The sequence below is a fragment of the Condylura cristata genome, unplaced genomic scaffold, assembly GCF_000260355.1.
Source record: "Condylura cristata isolate star-nosed mole 26May11 unplaced genomic scaffold, ConCri1.0 scaffold00029, whole genome shotgun sequence".
Classification (NCBI taxonomy): Eukaryota; Metazoa; Chordata; class Mammalia; order Eulipotyphla; family Talpidae; genus Condylura; species Condylura cristata.
The window spans coordinates 26,149,354-26,167,382 of record NW_004567130.1 but is presented as its reverse complement, the minus strand read 5'-3'; the positions used below and the strand labels follow the sequence as shown (position 1 = coordinate 26,167,382).

The window sequence follows — 18,029 nt, the reverse complement described above, 5'->3', positions numbered from 1 at the left end:
AAAACAAAAGGCCGAGCGCCTGCGGACAGCGGGCAGGAGGATCTGCCACCGCCCGAGCCGCCCACGCACAGCCCCGCACAGCCCGCCGCGTCACCTCAGTGTCGTCAGGCTCTGGAGCGGCTGCGCTGCCGCCGCCACACTGCCTTTCCCCTCAGCCCTGTGAGCGCCGGGCGCTTTGGCTAAAGGTCTTTAACCAAATCTTTACTATTGAGAAACTGCAAAGTGCCATGACTCGTCCATGACCGGCCAAACAGCATCTGGCTGCGGTCCAGCACCCTTGCCCTCTTCAAATGGGCCAATGGAGGTGCCGTCACTTGTCTTTGTCTTATGGTGCTTTTGCTGGTAGTGGGGCTTCCAGATAAATCTGAACTTCAGATAAACACACACATTGTCAGTGTATGTATTTTTCCTAAGGACCACCAAGATGGGGCACCCCTGGGTGATCAGATATGACCAACTGAGATTGACAGGATCTGGCTGCACGTGGGAGGGCTCAGGCAGTAAGGGTGCCCTCCCCTGGCGGTGCAACTCTGTGACTATGGCGAATCCACACTGGCCAGATAACCAGGAATCAGATCTCCTTGCACTCTACAAAGCAGAACACACAAAATTACTTGGTTTATGCCCAGCGTCTGTGTTCAGAAGCCTGGAGACAACTGCAGTGGTGGGGATAAAAGTTACAGCCGTTGGAACTCAGAACACTACACTTCAATGCCTCGTACTCAGAAAACCCTCAACAATATCAAATGCTGGCAAAAATGAGGAGCAGAAACTGTACAAACAAAACATCTTGGCATTCTGGTAGAAGAAATCTATCTGTTAAAAAGAACAGTTAGGAGATGGTTAAAGAAAAACAGAAGGAGGAACATGCTTTTCTGAACAAAATCCTTTCATTCACATCATTCAGCTACTGAAAAAAAAGTCCCTCAAATGACACTAAGAACTGATTTCATCCTATGTCATTTGGCGTGGTTCGTTTCCAAGAACCTATGAATGACGTTTAAAGGAGGGCTTACTACTTCGTAGGTGTCCTTGGCCAGTATCAGAAAAAGGAAAGATGAAGTTGCAGGGAAAAGAGAATCTGTTGTCTGTGACAGACCTCTTGCCCACGGATTTTTTGTAGGACAGAACGTCTAGGTAAGTGACTCCTCCATTAAAATGAAACTGAATTTCCAAAAAAGAAACTAATAAGCCCACCGCCCATTCAGCAAACACAGGTGGGTGAACACCCCAACACCATGCAAACCCCGAAAGCAGAGGCAGCAGTGAGGAAAGGCCCAGCAGCTCCGACAGACAGCCTTGTGCTCACCGGGTTTCCCGTAGCCTGCTAGGCCGGAGGCCTTGAAGTCCACGCTGTGGATCTGGCACAAAACTCTGTTCATGGCTGTGTATATGGCCCGTCTCTGGCTGGGCTCCAAGCCTGGCAGAGAGGGGTCTTTGTAGATGAGCCCTGGGCAGTACTCCATCACATAGAAGGGGGTGCCGATGACCCTGGGGGATGGAGATAGGGGGCTTCAGTGGCCCAGCTCTTGATGACAGCGTCAGTCATGCCAACAAGCTTTCTGCCTGTCCTGCATACCTGGGAAGGAGTTCTGACCAGAGTGTGTGGCATCTACCTTTCCTTCTGCACACAGCACAAAAGGCTGGAAGGCCCTCCTTCCAAATCAGCCCCACACACAGCCCGCAGACCTCTCTTCTCGGGTCCACTGTGGAAGCCACTGGAAGAGACTGTAGTGGGCTGTAGTCAACCAGCACGTTGTCGTGGAGGCTTCTGTGTCATACAGAATTAGATTAAATCCACCCTTGGACCCTTCCTAGCAGTGAGAGACTTTTAACAATTCTCTGAGCTTTTTTCCTAAATCTGTAAAACTTCACAGTGAGGGCCCTCCCTGGTGGCGCCACCGGTTAAAGAGCAGCACTGCAAGAGAGCTGCAGCCGCTTCAGGGCAAGTTCTATCCCAGGCCCAGAGGTGACCCACAGGGTGCAGCAGACCTCTCCTGTCTCCCCAACCCTCCCCTCAGCAATGTACTTCATCCATCTGCCTGTTCTGCTCCCCACTATGTCTACTGAATCGTCTCCCATACACACACCTGCACCTCTGGCCTGCACCCCTCTTCTGTATGCATAAATAACTTTTTAAAAGCAAAAACAAAACTTCACAGTGTAGTTGTATGGATTAAGGGAGCAATCATAGGTGGGTGCCTGGCATATGTGTCTGGTTCAAAAATATTCCAAAAATAGGCTTCTCATTATCAGAACCAAGTAGGATGAATGACACATTACGCTCACATGCTCAAATGTCATTAGTCCATCCTTTAGTCAGTCTAGAAAACATTTGACTAATCTAAAAAGTTGTCTTGAAAATTCTACCATCATAACTGTTTATCCTGACTTGAGCACAGGCTAAATATTAAGTTATATTGTTATTATTATTGTGAGTTATATTAAGTGTATTAATGCTGCTGTGATCACAAAACAAACTGTCTTTATTTTCAGGACTTAAGTGTTGTCTGCAAATTACTTCAAAAGTTTTAGTCAAAACTAATATATAAATATCGTAATATATTTATTTACAAAATTATTACACATATATTTATTATATGCAACATTTTATTTATGAAATTATTTTATTATAATCATTCTTTATATAAAATTTATATAGACACACACAGTGTGTACATACATCCAAAGAGAAAGCAACCATGGCAGAATATTCAGTGTTTTCCTCTAGATGAGTAAGATGGGTGTGCATTGATTACACTGTTTCTTCTTGTCATTTTTCTTATGTTTCAAAATACTCAAAATGAAAATGTTGGGAGGGAGACATACAGAAAAATTAAAACATTTTAGAAAGATAAAAATGAACAGGGACACACCACATGAAAGTAAGTGGACATGTGTTTTTAGTGTGAAAGAGATTTTTCAGCCAATTATCACAAAAGTGGGCTTTTCCTTATGTTTCAGGATAACCTGCTGGTTTTGAACAGCTAGGGGAGGTTGCAATAAAGTCTTTTTTCTCTTCTATCCAAATTTATCTGTCCTTACTCTAGGAAACTGGAATTGGGACAAGGATAAAGCTTTTTCTCTTCTGAAGCCTGAGCGTGCAGTGGAAAAAATAAATTGGAACATCACCTAGAATCTTCACAAAGGTCGAGAACCTTGGGGACAGGTACTCCAGCATTCTCCAGGGCTTTCATGACCCTGCCAGAACCAAAACAACAACAAAAAACCCTGAGCATCACTGGTGGTTGAATACATGAGACTTTCCTGAAGTTATTCTTCTGACTCAAAAATTAATACATGGTGAAATTTTTTAAATATTTAACTGACTCAAAAGCAGGCAAGAAGAACAAAACAGATGAGACAAACAAACAGAACAGTGAAGTCATAAATCAAACAAATCAATCATTGCATCCAGCTTAGTGGACTAACATCCCAACTAAAAGACAAACTTTGCTGCTGCCTAGCGAGCGCACAGGCTGGATGGAAGGACAGAAAAGAAGTGAGCGCACCCCTCAGCTCGCGCTCACTCTGCAAGAGGCTTGGAGCTAGTTTCTTAAACCCACTCTGCTAAAATGGACCTATTTGAAAAGCAAATTGTTTTATTTGCGATGGGATGTCATTTATTCTTTCAAGCATTTCATAATGGAAACACTCAAGCATAAAGACAGTAGAGACTTCGTTATCAACCTTCTTGAGTCCCTCCCTAGCTTCAACAACTGTCGACCTAAGGTCACCCTTGCTGTGGCCCAGCCCCACTAACAAACAGGCTGACCTTAGATGGAAGGAAACAGTGAGTGTCGGTGAGGAAGCGGCGAAAGGGGCCCTGATACAAGCCGGGGAGGGGAGAGCGGCAGCATGGAGCTGCTGGAGAACACTAAAGAAAATGTCTGATGAGGGGCCTCCCTGGCGGTGCGAGGTTAAAGTCTCCACACTCTGAAACTAGGGAGCTGCTGGCAGCCACTGCAGCGGTGATCTCCAGCCAGTCCATCTGCTTGTTCTGCTCCCGCTCTGACTCGGTGAGCCCTCTTATCACCCCACCCCACACCTGTGGCCTGCACCCCAGTTCGTGTATGATAAATAAATAAATCCTGAAAAAAAAATCTAGTGATCTAGCCATTCAGCTTCTGAGCATTCAAAGAGCATGAAAACATGAGTTCAAGAGCTGTCTGCATCTCTATACTCACTGCAGCATTATTTTCAATAGCAAAGCTATTGAAAAAATCCAAATGTCCATCAGTGGATAAAAAAGAGATATGTACATGTGCACACACAATGGAATAGTGATCATTTATTAAGAAACAAAGATGCACTCTTGATATTTCAAAAAGCCCAAAGAGAATCTCGTAATGCCTTTTTCTTCAGGTGGTTCTAAAAGGTTTAGTCTACACATTTAGGTATAGAAAAGAGAAAACCATCACCTGAGTAAAATTAGGTTCCATGTTCTGATTTGAAATAATTCTGATAATTCATCCTTGCAGTCTGAAACGCCTGGGGATCTGCTGAGCGCTGACTGAAGCGCTCGAGCCTGCTGGGTGGATGGAGCTCGCTGGACCCTACGAATTTACCTGAACTCCCTCTCAACTGCATGGGCAGATGGAAGGAGCGTTCCTGGGGGCTTCTTCCTCAGAACCAGCTGATGGTTGGCCAGCCTGACGTAGTAAGTTGGATTTGACTGCCCATGATCAAACTGAAGAAGTTCCAGTGGGCCTGTAAGTTTGAAAACAAGGAAAACTCAAACCTGCTCTGGAAGACAGACCTGGACGGACATGCGCCATGCTTTCCACTGAGTCTGCGTGTAGAAGATGCGGAACGGCCTGATTCGCCCTGAGCTGTGAGCAAGGTACCCTCTCCCTGGGTAGCAGAGGTGAGTGAGCCCCAGCCAGACCCTGCCAGTTTGGGCATCACATGCTCCCACAGTGTGGCAATGGCCACCTGAATCACACCACAGTAACTTTCTCACTTCGTACGGGTGTCCAATTTTGTCCTTCTTGCCAACTCCTGCTCCATGAAGAGCAGCCTTTTAGTTCTGTTTAGCAACCGCAAGCACCGTCATGGCAACCCATCTTGCTAAGTGGAATGTTTTAAGCCCAGGGATGAAAAGTGCCGTTGTGCCTCCCTCAGCCCCACTCGGCCAAGCCAGGCCTGCCACTGCTGACAGCTCAAAGGAGCCGTGTGGAGGCCGGCAGCTCACGCCGAAGCTGCTTTCAGGAGATGCGGTTTCCCACTTCACTAGGGTGAACTCGGTGACTCCCCTACAGAAATAGCTAATTAACCCTCAGCTTCGTAACAGGACTGCACTTTGGGCATAGATTCATTTCACTTAAAGAACAGAAAAGCAATGAGCATTTGCATGAGTGAACAGGCCAGATCGCAATAGGTCCCTTAGCTTTGTAGAGGCACTAAGAATGGTCCAGTCATGGGAAAACATCATCCTGTCATACATACTCCATACAGAAAGTCATTCTCGAGGATCAACTGGTGAGGCAAGACTTTGTCACCAGGTATAGCAATCTCTTCAAAAGTTCATGAGGCACCTGTTTTTCTGAGGGTGGAAGGTGAAGAATGAGAGAATGCCTTTGAGAAGATGGAGACAACATGTCACATTTTAAATGAGGCAGACTTTAAGTCTCTTCATCAAGTAGGCTGTCATCTCAAAAGCCCTAAAATGCTAGATGCCCAGGGCACATAGCCACCCCCCAGCTCCCTTCCTCCTTGACAGTGTTTGCAGGGAAGGCTGCCACACCACACCCTCAAGGCAGAGAGGGGCAGGTACACTTTTGGGGGCTCATATAAAAGGACGTTATGCTTTTCCCCCAAGCAAAACTGAAAGTAGCACTCCGAGGGGCCAGGGCCCAACGGCTGTCCCCCCTACATGGCCTCTCTGTCTCCAGCACATTCTGTGAGGGCCTGGAAATAAGAACCAGAGTGAAATTCCAGCCTTGGAAAGAGCCACCAACTACAAAAGCTTAAATACCTGTGGTCTGTGTGCCCAGTAAGTCTTTGAGGTACTTCTCCAAGGAATCTTTAGGAATTTCCATTGTCTTTCTCACAGCATGAGTGTTTGGAATAACCATTTTCAACCTAAAACCCAAGAGGGCTTCTAATTCCTTGACTGCAGTCTCTGGGTCGTTAACCTGTTTTCAAAGAGAACATGGGAACATGTACCACCGATCAGCCCTGAACCTCTCCTCCTGTCTGTTCCAAGAGGCAAACAGCCAAGAAATCTGTTCTCCGACTAAGGACTTTGGGGTCAGGATGCTCGGCAAATGAAGATGGTGCCACATGAGCTTGCTCTTCCCATTTAATTCCTAACCACATCACACTTTTTGGTTCTGGGAAGAGTGCGGCAGAGTGCAGGATCCGCCCACAGCGTGCTGTGCTGCCGCATCTGCTCTGCCCCGCTGGGTCTGCCAGCTTTATGATATGAACCCCAGCGCGGAGAGCTGGCCAGGCACCCCCTCTCATGTGGCCTCGTGTGCCTCGCAGCCATGACCGATGCGCCCAGGGTGGCTGGTAGCTAGTCAGCCTGACTGCCACCCTACGTGTCATAGCCACCACCTCCTTGTGTACAGGGTACACTCCAAGACCCCCAATGAATGCCTGAAACCTCAGAAAACCATAAACCATACGTGTTTCTAAACATGCATGATGAAGTTTGAGTCATAAATTAGGAACAATAAGAGATCAGCAAAAGTAGTTAATAAAACAGAACATTTTAACAATATACTACAGTACTAGTTACAGAAGAACCTCTTATGATATGTGGTATGCTATTATAGGAAACACTTTTGGAATATGGTTGACCAGGGGTAACTGAAGTCACGGAAGAAAAATAAAATGTGAGTGAAGGGAGACTACCGTACCTGTCTGCCACACTTCCCACAGAAAACAAAAGCAGCTGGCGACACAGACTCATCATTAATAAAAAAGACTATGGCAGCAAAGGAAGGCAACTACAGCTATGAATGTAAAAGGAATGCGCGGAAATGCTTGTGCTTTTGCCAAGGACGGGGACGCTACCTTAATGGTGTGAATACCGAGGCTGGCAGCTGCTTTCAGATTGGGCCCAAGGTCATCAAGAAAGATGGACTCGGAGGGCTGCAAGCCAAGCCGCTCCAGGCACAGCTTGTAGATCCGAGGGTCGGGCTTGCAGACACCTTCCAGACAGGATTCCACAACCTGCAGACAAGGCAGGAATGAGACACGAGAGTCCCTAAAAGGAGGCAGTGGTGCTTCCACATACACACTGGCCCAGTAAAAAAAAGGTGGGGGACAGTCGATATGTGTTATAACAAGTCATTAAAGAGTGTTATGACATAAAATGATAGCACTTCATTAGGTTGGATGACTTGGAAATGCTGGGTTACAAGCTGGGGGACAACTCAGAAACTAAGTTCCGGTTCAGACACAGTGAGTGACCTTGTGCAAACAGCGAGGCCAGGATGGGCTTCGGCCATCTCACTTATATTACTGCCTGTGAAACATGAATGAGTTCCCAAAGGACAAAGCATTTCCCTAATATTAGCTCTTATGGCTATGCAAAGCAAAAGAAAAGCTGTCCATTTCAGCTTCTTGGAAAGTATTTCACGATTTTTCCAGGAAAAAAAGCACTCTTCTACTGCTAGAAAAGAAACCTGACTTTAATGTCTATACTAAACAGAGGTTAACAAGTGAATTCCACAAGACGATCAATACCAGTGGGACCATCAGTGGCAAAGACAAAAAAGGGGTACTCTTGCTTTCATGCTAAGCGCCTCCTGTATCCTCATAGTCCTGCTTTATCCCTTCATCCGAGCAGGAACAGGGGGCTGCTGAGGCCTCAGGAGAACCGTGACAAAGCTGTCACAGGGTCAGGTCATTGCTGATCCAGACACCTCCCGGAAGTCCTCTCACATGGTCCATAGGGCTAAACCTCCTATATCGTGGACCTGAGACAGCCCTAGTGCCTCTGGTCACACTTCCTGGTCTGTCTGAGGACTAGACCCAAGCCCCTGACCCTCTCCTGGAATGACCCATGCTCTCCGCAAGACCAAGGACAAACCCGAGGACCCCCCTCTCCACTCCACACTCACATTAATTCAGGTTGGAGGAGGACTGCCCTTTCAGGTGAACAGGTCCTAAATAAACTGGACCTCTCATCTCCTCTTCCCTGTCTCCTAAGGGCTAAAGAGCAAGAAGCCCCCCTCTGAGAACCCATCTATGGAGGTGGCAGAGGAGTCAGCTGCTTTAGGGACCAATCGTTGTCTCCTGCTAACCTACTGTGAAAACAGATTGGGGGTGGGCGAGTGAACCCAGAACAAGAGGGTCAAGTTCTGACCAGCAGACATTACCTCTCGGGTGACCGTGTTCTGGGAAGTGAAAAAATTTTAGAGTTCAGTTTGATAAGAAGCTGGCTTTATCCTTCTGTTCTAGAGCTTGGATCACTCAAGGTTTCTATTACCTTCTTGGAACGTCCGGAACTCTGGGAACAAGGTCAGTGTATTCAAATACAGATTAAATTAGAAGTCTTATTTACTGAAGCACTGTTACAGGAGAGAAGTCTCCTTGGAGGCAAAGTCTCCTTCTCTGGGTAAGCATGACCGATGTCATGCAACACCAAAGAGGATTCAGGGCCTGAATCCCGAAACACCAACACCAGAGTCAGGCAGGGCCTGGCGAGGGGAGCGGAGCCCATTTCTGTCAGTCTTGCTCCAAGGAGGGAGGAGATTGACTGTGACGTCAGTTGCCAACACTTTGTGCTCTGAATTTCTGCCTGTCGGTTCTGCTAGAAGTTATGTGCCCAAACAGCACTACCCAGCAGAACTCTCCACTGCACTGCTGACACAGCAGCCACCACCATGGAGCCGCTAAGTCCCTGAGATCTGACCTGCCCCATTCGACACGGTGTCCGTTCAAGCCCCGCCCATGTCTGCTCACAGTAACTGCTTGTAAGAGTCTGTTTTCTGGCTGAATGAGGCTTACACATGTCATCTGTCAATAATTCACATCTATCCTGGGACAATGATCTATTTTCCATTGGGAAACTGGGGAATCTTTCTTGGAAGTAGCCTCCCGGCACAGAAAATCACCTCTTGACACGGTATAGTCTCAACGTACTTGGCGAGATCTGCATGTTGCTGCCGGGTAGTAGCCATTATCCACAGGTGATTATTTACGTTCCATTCATGAAAATGAAATAAAATTCAGTTCCTCAGAAGCACCAGCCACATCTCAAGTGCTTAATATTCATGTGTGTCTAGCACCAAGCTATTTCGACATGTCCCCTTCTGCACAACTGTTATTGGACAGGTTTAGGGATTAGTGACATGGAAATAAAAGGCAACAAGGTTGGTCTTTGAAGAGAAAAGGTCAAGGGATCCATTAAGTAAGGTCTGACGGAAGCGCCTGTGTTATGTGACAGTTAACGTTCAATCCAGAACAGAAGGGCATCAAAACTGAGTCTTCAAACAGCTTTCAAATCTATAAAGGTCTATAAATGTTTGACCTTGCTGTGAGGACAGTAAGATTTCAAAAGCCCTCTTTTCAAGCTACTGCTTTGACACCTAATTTAGTCAAATGTATAAACAAACAAACAAACAAAACCCATTTACTCAAGATCTGCTAAAAGGCAGCATTTGAAGTTCCATCCCCAAGTAGGGACAGAGCCCCTGTTTGGTTGTTCTGGATCCCTTTCAGCTTACCACATCAAACTGTTTCCGGTCCAGAGGCAAGAAGCTTTTCCCATTGGAAAGATAAAAATTATTGCTCAAGACTGCAGTCTGAAGGCCTTTGGCCCGAATTTGAGTTATGGCTTCAGTCATCACTGGGAACTGCTTTGCCACTTGCTCACTGGTCAGCAAGGAGAAGAAGGAGTCCACGGGCACGGACATCTTAGACTAAGAAAGGGGAAACAACCACTGGCCGTTAGGAAACAATTTCCCTTTTGCATGGAAGAACTAGGGTGTAGCCTAGAAGTGCAGGGGAGTTGGCCCGGGGCGGGGTTGAGAAGATTCACCAGAGATTGAGTGGAGAGCAAAAACACACGACTAAGGGGGACAGTGGGCAAAACAGGAGAGGTCTGCTGTGCCTTGTGGGTCAGCTCTCTGGCCGGGGCTCAAAGCCAGGCCTTCGCAGCGACAGGCTTAATCCCTAGGCCACTGGGGAGTCCCCAGAGACACTTAGCGTTGGTCACTTGCTACTGACTGTAAAGGGCTGGGCTTCTGTTTGTGGCCTGAAAGGGTAGTCTCCCTCGACCCTGAAGAACTTGGCCTACGACAGGCTGTGAAAACATGACTCAGAATTCGAGTCACAGTGGTTAGGGAGCAGAGCTATTTATAGCAAGATTCCAGTTAAATGGCTTCTTTTTTTCACTCAGGGGTTGTCAATTTTAAAAAGGATCAGAATCCCAGAAGAGGATGCATTAAACTTTCAAACTGTATTAAGCAGATGTAATTTAATTTTTAATGATCCAGGAGACATTTAATGACACTGGACTCCTCAGCATCACCATTACGGCTTCAGTTTCTGTTCAATTTTTTGCTTTTAAATTCAATCTGTGTGGTTTTGAGAACTCTTATCGTGTCTCAAAATCTGCAAAGCAAGTTTACTACCTTAAACACATACGCAGCTTTATTGATATACAACTTGCATTATCACATAACTCACCCATTTAAAGTGCAAGTGAAGGGTTTTTAATATGTTCGCCAAATTGTGCAGCTATCACCACAATCTTAGAACATTTTCATGGGCTTAGAATGAGCCCCCATGGCCATCAGCAGATACTCCCTGTTCCCATTCTCCTGTCCTAAAAAATAGCTCATTTCTTTTCTATTTCTGTAGGTTTGCCTGCTCTGGACACTTTAGATAAGTGGAGTCATACAGCCTGAGGCGTCCTCCACTTAGCATAATGCCTTCAAGGTGTGAACATGTCGGTGGCAACATACAGATGACATTTGCCATTTTAGCCTCCTAGTGCAGTCAGTGTTAATACGTAGATTAATAGAGTATATCCAACGGCCATCTTCACCATCTGTCCACAGAGCTTTATTGACTATATTTTAGCAGGGTTATTGTGAAGGTTTGATGAGTTAATAGAAACTAAGAGCTTAGAACAATACACAACACAAAGGAAAGCTTTAAACAGCTTTCTGAACAAAGTTGTCACACAGGCAGCCCTTGTTTCAGTCCATGTCTGGTAGAGCAGCTTAGTGAAGGCCGTGCTTACTCGTTCACCTGGGGGGTTAAAGTGGTGTACCTGAGAAAGGAAGAAATAGCTGAGACGCTTGTAATGGGTGTCTGGGTTGTCATTGTGTATCTGCAGTTTAACCAGCTTAAGGGCTGCGTGGCCCACTTACTGCTCTATGCAAAAAGCAGCGTGCGTGTCACTCACCACTTCAGAACAATGTCGCCCAAGTTCTTGTAAGAAATCTTCTGTTCTTATCTCTGCTCTCATAAACCTCATCCAGGGCCCATTTTCACCACCCGCAATCAAGGCTTTTAGTATCGTTCCAGAAGGGATTTCATTCTGTGCCTCCCATTCTATAGGAAGCAAAACACAGGATAAGGGAGACACGTTGACAAATGGCTGGGAATTCACAGAGATTTGGGAAATGCTAAGTCCCAGCCTCAGACCTCTAAGGCTGGTGGTACTACTTTGTATGGGGGGGGGGACGTGTGGAGGGGTAGAAGGGACAGACAGATATTTGCCTTTGAATTTTTTTATACTTTTGCATTAACTATTCGATAATGGTATGAAAAACGCAAATCCGATTTTACACCATCACAAGCATAAATCCCCAAAGGATAAAACCCAAATCAGAAAACTACAACTCTGTAACAGGAAACAATACAGAACATCCTTATGAATTTGAGGAAGAGACTTTCTTATAAAGTTCAAGCCACAGAGAAAAACACAGATGGCTCTGATGCCGTTAAAAATGCAAACTCTGGTACGGCAGAACTTAATAAATAAAATAAGTGGCAGGCCTGGAAGGGAGAAAATATTTTCAAGTGATATAAGACAGCACAGGCCATTCTTGCCAATCAATAATAAAAATGAGCCATTCACGGAAAGGGAAAACTCTGTCTTTTAGTGACCAATAAATATACACAAAAAGGGGGGAGGGAACTACAGTAATACATGACACTTACAAAAATAATCTGATTATATTACACCCCCTGAATATAATGCTAAAGTACTTGGGCTGTATTCTAAATATCTGGTCAAGTAATTTTGTAGTAAAATAACAGCCTAAATAAAGTGTTTCTGGAAAGGGCCAGATATGCATAATCCATGAATGAAAGGGCATAGCTATGTCCCCTCCCAAAGTTTCATTTTGAAATTTAAATTTGACATCATTTTCACATCTCACTAATATCCTGTCATCGTAGGTTTTTCCAACACTTGAAACCAAAACTAATAGAAGTAAAGTCAGTTGAACTGAGTAGGGGGAAAAGTAAAACTAGAGCCAGACTGATACAGCAAGGAGAGGAGACGAAAGCTGTGGTCTCACAGGCCCAAAAACAAGAGGGAGGAAGTAGTGACCAGAGGGAACATTCCAGCATGCCAGTGTCATAAGCAGCGCTATGGAAAGAGAGCCACATCGTACCCGTAACAGCGATGGCGACAACCACAGTTCATCACTGACTTGAGAAGGGGAAAAGAGTGCTTTCTACGCACTATTTCAGTCTCCCTAAAACCCAAGAGGTAGCTTCTATTTTTTAGCCCAGATTTAAGGATGAGGAAACTAAGACTCACAGAAGTAGAATAATTTGCCCAAGATGATGCTTGGAATTTGACTCAAGAGCCAGAATTTTTTTTTAAGATTTATTTATCTATGCATACAAGAACTGGGGTACAGTCCAGAGGTGCAGGGGGATGAGAGGATTCACCAGCGACAGAGTGGGGAGCAGAACAGGCAGGATGACTGAAAACACTGCTCAGGGGAGCAGGGGGTGAGAGGAGAGGTCTGCTGCGCCATGGACTTGAGCCACAGTGGCTGCGATAGCTTCATAGTGCTGAGACTTAACCCCTTGCACCACCAGGGAGGTCCAAGAGCCAGAATTTTACCCCCAGAATATGCTGCTGCCCACAGCCTCTCCCCTTAACATCCTCCCTTCTTCTCTACCCCCTCAGCCCCCCCACCCTCACCTTTCCAAAAGTAAAGCAGAAAGAAGAGCTCACCTGCAGCCACTCTGCCAGGAGAAGGAATGAGAACCCCACCCATATCAAAAATCACCGCCCGGTAGGGGCCGCCTCCAGAATGCGTCCATCGAGGGGTTCCCAGGTGCCTGTACTGCGCGTGCTTCAGGAAGGCTCCCCTCCATGCCCACTGGAGCTGAGAGGGCTGAAAAAGTCTCCTTAGCCACATGTCCGGGCCCAGGCTGCATGAGAAGAAAGACAGGGTAGTTTGCCTTTGCTGCCTCCAACCTAGACCTCTATCCCGATGCTCTGGGGGTGCCAGCTGGCTATTTCTAACTGATACCCACTTGAGAGGACAACCAGAACTGAAATTGGGGTGATCGCCCTCCCCAATCATTCCTTTTTCTAAGTTCTTCGTTGAAAGGCTCCACCATCCATTCACCTAGCTGCTCCAGTTAGAAAAGTGGGTCTTGCCCCGACTTTCTCACCCAGACCCCTCAACTCCCCCTGGGCAGTCAAGTCCCTGAGGATGTCATCCCCTTCTCTCCTCTCTCTAGCAAGCATCTAGCCCACAGATCATTGCCACAGCCTCCTACATGGTAACCCGGCCTATTCATAAAGCTCCTTCTAAAACTTTCCTCACTTTCCAACCAGTGTAATCTTTTCTAACTCCCAATTTGATCACATTCTAACCCATTTAAAATCTTCAATGGCTTCAGGCCCTCCCTGGTGGTACAACAGGTTAAAGCCCAGCGCTATGAAACTAGCCTGTAGCATGAGTTCAATCCCCAGCCAGGTGGTCCACAGGGCTCAGCAGACCTCTTGTCTTACCCGCTGCTCCCCTCAGCAGTGTTTTCAGTTAACCTGCTTGTTCTGCTCCCCACTCTGTCTCTGGTGAATCCTCTTCACCCTCTGCACCTCTGGCCTGTACCCCAGTTCTTGTATGCAAAAATAAATAAATCTTAAAGAAAAAAATTCAGTAGCTTCCGATTGGCTCCACATAAACTCAGCTCCTTAACTAGGCTGACAAGGTCTCTAGTATCTGCCTCCCTGATTTAGCCAACAACCCCACCCCACTCCTTTTCTCTCTTCACCTTAATCTGGGTGATCTGGACATGCAAATTCAGTTTCTTCAAACACAGGTTCTGCCCCTACCAGGGTCTTGCTTACGCTGTTTGGCCTGGATTGCTGCCCTGCACTGGTTACCTGGCTAATTCCAAAAGGTCCTTTAGTTGTAGCTTCCCCATCATTCCTTCATGAAACCTCTCTGGTACCAGGAAAGAGAGATGAGGACTCTCTCCTGTATTCCAAGACAGCCTGTCCTCACCTCCTCCTGGCACTCATGTGCCACTCTCCATCTCCCTCCTCCTCCAGATGGCTGCGACAGCCTCCAAGCTGCTCTCCATCGCCTCTTTCTAAGCTACCTCTTTTTCAGAAGATATACACACACCACAAAGAAGCATAAGAAACAGTGGTCAGTTCCAGGCGAGAAAATAACAAAAATAATGAACAACCATAGACCAGAGACATGTTGCGGGGGTGGAGTGGGGAATGGGATCAAAAACGGGGTGGGGGGGGTAGGGGTGGGGAGGGAAGTGCACGGGATTATGGTGGTGGCACACGGGTGACTTGGTGATGGGAAACCCGCGGGGATTACAATTGAGATGGAAAAAAAATGTACAAAATGATGTAAAAATAAACTTGTAAAATAAAAAAGAAAAAAACAAACAAACAGTGGTCAGTCAGTGTTAGGTGAAAGGTACGTGAGAAATTCATTTTTAGCCCGCCAATTTCTGCAGGCTTGAAATAAAGAGCGAGGGGGAGGATAGAAAATTAAAGCAAATTCTATTTTAGTCAGTTCCTTGTGCAAATCTTGAAGCCTTTTAATGTGATTTCTGTAGTTCACAGGGTATAAAGGTGGCACAGGGTATAAAGTCTCAACTGTGGCAAGCTACTGCAGCATTGGGTCAATCCCCAGCCAGGGAGCTGACCCACATGTTGCAACAGACCTCTCCTGTCTCCCGGATGCTCCCTCAGCAGTGTATTTCAGCAGATCCACCTGTTCTGTCCCCACTCGTTGTGGTGAATCCTCTCACCCCCTAAATCTCCAACCTAAGCTGAGTTCTTGTATGCACACATAAAAATCTTTTTAAAAAAAGTTTACTATCAGGGGAGGAGCCAGGCAGGTCGGTAAGACCAACCAAATATTTTCTATGCACTCAGGTAAGGGAGTCCCTTCAGGAATCCCTTAAGGATTCAATCAGCTATGTGAGCATCTAAAGAGAAGGTCCTTAAACAATAAATCGTCAACATGATAGAACATGGGTCCTATGTGACTGAATATTTGCTGAATTGGGGAGTGAATTTTTGAATTAAAATTTAGAGGTTGATTTGCATTTTCAGTTGTACTTGTTCCTATGCCAAGGTTTTAAAGTTCATGATAGAAGGAGAAATGTATTTATAGGCTCCTAAAAGCATCAACACTTTTTGCTTGAGGGATTAACAGAGATGAAGTGTCTCTGGGGCCTGCAGGACTGACTTTGATCCCCACTGGGGACACAGTCCTCCACTTACTCCTTCTAATGGACGAGTGGGCAATGCTCCCGTGACTAGTGTGTTTATCCTTCCAACTAGAGATGAGGGTTCTGTTCTAGTCACTTCCCAGCACTCCAGGGGCAGGGAGGTCGGGGTGCTGTGATTCCTTTTACCGCTCTCCTGCTTTACCTGCCTGGCCAACTTTACATCACTTTTATATCAAAGCCTTGGCTTCACTTCCTCTGGAGAGGCTTTTCTTTCTTTTCCCAGAAACATCTTGTCTGGCCCTGTACTTTTTCCTTTTCTCTCCCATTGCTGCTGCCCCCCTCACTCAGTAACTATTTTTTTAAAGATTTATTTATTTATGCATAGTAGAACGGGGTACAGGCCAGAGGCACAGCGGGTAAGGAGATTCACCAGAGACAAAGTGGGGAGCAGAACCCCCATGTTTATTGCTGCTTTATTTACAGTTGGAAAAACATGGAAGCAGCCCAAATGCCCAAAAGTAGATGACAGGATTAGAAAGATGTACATATACACAATGGAATATTACTCAGCAACCAAAAAAGGGAAACACATGTCTTTTGCAGCAACTTGGATGGAGCTGGAAAAGATCATGCTTAGTGAGATAAGCCAGAAAGAGAAAGAAAAATACCGGATGGTTTCACTCATAGCAGGAGTATAATGGACCAGGCGAGAAAATAACAAGAATAATGAACAACCATATACCAGAGACATGTTGCGGGGGTGGAGTGGGGAATGGGATCAAAAACGGGGGGAGGGGTGGGGAGGGAAGTGCACGGGACTATGGTGATGGCACACCCGTGATTTGGTGATGGGAAACCCGCGGGGATTACAATTGAGATGGAAAAAAAATGTACAAAATTATGTAAAAATAACTTATATTATTAGAAAAAAAAAGTGGGGAGCAGAACAGGTGGACATACTGAAATACATTGCTGAGGGGGGCAGCAGGCAGGCCAAGAGAGCTCTGTCATACCATGTGGGCCACCTCCCTGGCAGGGGAGTGAACTTGTGCTGCAGTGGCCATGGATAGCTTCGTGGTGCTGTGTTTAACATGTTGTGCCACCAGGGAGGGCCCTCCTGGTAACTGTTTTTATTATGACTATCTGCTCTCTATTTTTAAGGTCCTTAAGGCAAGACTATCTTATTCCTCTTTGTATATCGGTATCCCCTGAGGCCCAGCGTATAGACACATAGCAAGTGCTTAACATAAAATAGGAATTGGAAGGTTGGATAATCTACAGGAATCAGAAAATGGGAAAACAGATTTAGCAGTTGACAGTCACAAAGAACTACAATGCCCAACTTGCTCCTCTCTAGCTAACAAGTCTAGTTCTCTACAACTGGCATTTTCCTTCCTCATAGTAAAAAACACTTGTCTTCTCCCTAATCTTGTAGAATGAGACTAGCATGATAATGTAATTTGCTACCTAAACTGTACTTTCCTAAATACGCACAGTGTGTTGTATTTTAAAGAGATGGCTTAATAAACAGACTTCGAGTGGCTCTGGAATCAGACTGCTTGGGTTCAAATCGAGCTGTTATTGAGTGTGTGATCCTGGAGCCGTTACTCTCTCTCCAAACCCGCTGTGTAAGTAGGAATAATTATAGCACTTGTCTTATCAAGTTGTATTACATGAGGTAAAGTATACAGAGCACGCAATTAGTACCTAGCATGCCACTAAATGTTGCCCACTACTGTAACTTATTATAAAAATTGACACGTTTCATGTCACCTGCATATACCACTGACAACTGGCAGGAAAGGATGAAAACTTGGGCCCCAAGGGGACATTCGGCAGTGTGTGCAACAATCTTAGTTATCGCCAGGTGGAGTTCTACGAGAAGGGACGCTGCACAACACCTTCCGGTGCACAGGACGTTCATCCGTCCTCGCCATAGAATTACGGGCCCACAGTGTGCATGGCGGCAAAGCTGAGAAATCAGAATATGCACAGGCGACACATTTCCGAAGAAGCAGCCACAGGTGTGATTGCACCTGTGTCGTGTGGGCACATCCGAGCACGTGCAGCGCACGCCCCTACCCGCGTCCGGGGGTTGGGACTCGCCCCGCGTCGGTCAGTGGCGGCTCGCAGGGCTCCGCGCCGAGCCGACAGCTGCACGTGGGGCCCCGGCCACAGCCCGGGGTGGCCCCGGCCACAGCCCTTAGCGGGGTGGCGTCCCAGTAAGCTGCCGGTCGCAGCACTGGGGGTCCAGGTCCACTCCGTGCCTCTCTGTTTAATCACCAAGCGCCCCACCCCGAGGCCGGGGCTCGGGCAGCCTCGGAGACGTCGGGGCGCGCGCGGGGTACCCCCAGCTCGGTCCAGCGCTGCGCGCGCAGCCCGCC

At 46.5% G+C, this 18,029-nt stretch overlaps 1 protein-coding gene across 1 annotated transcript in view; it reads right to left on the bottom strand.

Annotated features, from left to right (window-relative positions):
- The window catches only part of ACAD10 (acyl-CoA dehydrogenase family, member 10), a 29,956-nt gene extending 16,095 nt beyond the window's left edge, over window positions 1-13,861 (bottom strand). The window contains 8 exon segments of the mRNA XM_004691070.2: window positions 1,310-1,491; window positions 3,133-3,201; window positions 4,569-4,710; window positions 5,978-6,137; window positions 7,024-7,182; window positions 9,684-9,878; window positions 11,372-11,520; window positions 13,166-13,861. Coding sequence (XP_004691127.2) covers window positions 1,310-1,491; window positions 3,133-3,201; window positions 4,569-4,710; window positions 5,978-6,137; window positions 7,024-7,182; window positions 9,684-9,878; window positions 11,372-11,520; window positions 13,166-13,520 — 1,411 coding nt within the window. The 5' untranslated portion in view covers window positions 13,521-13,861.
- Between the last annotated feature and the right edge of the window lie 4,168 nt (window positions 13,862-18,029).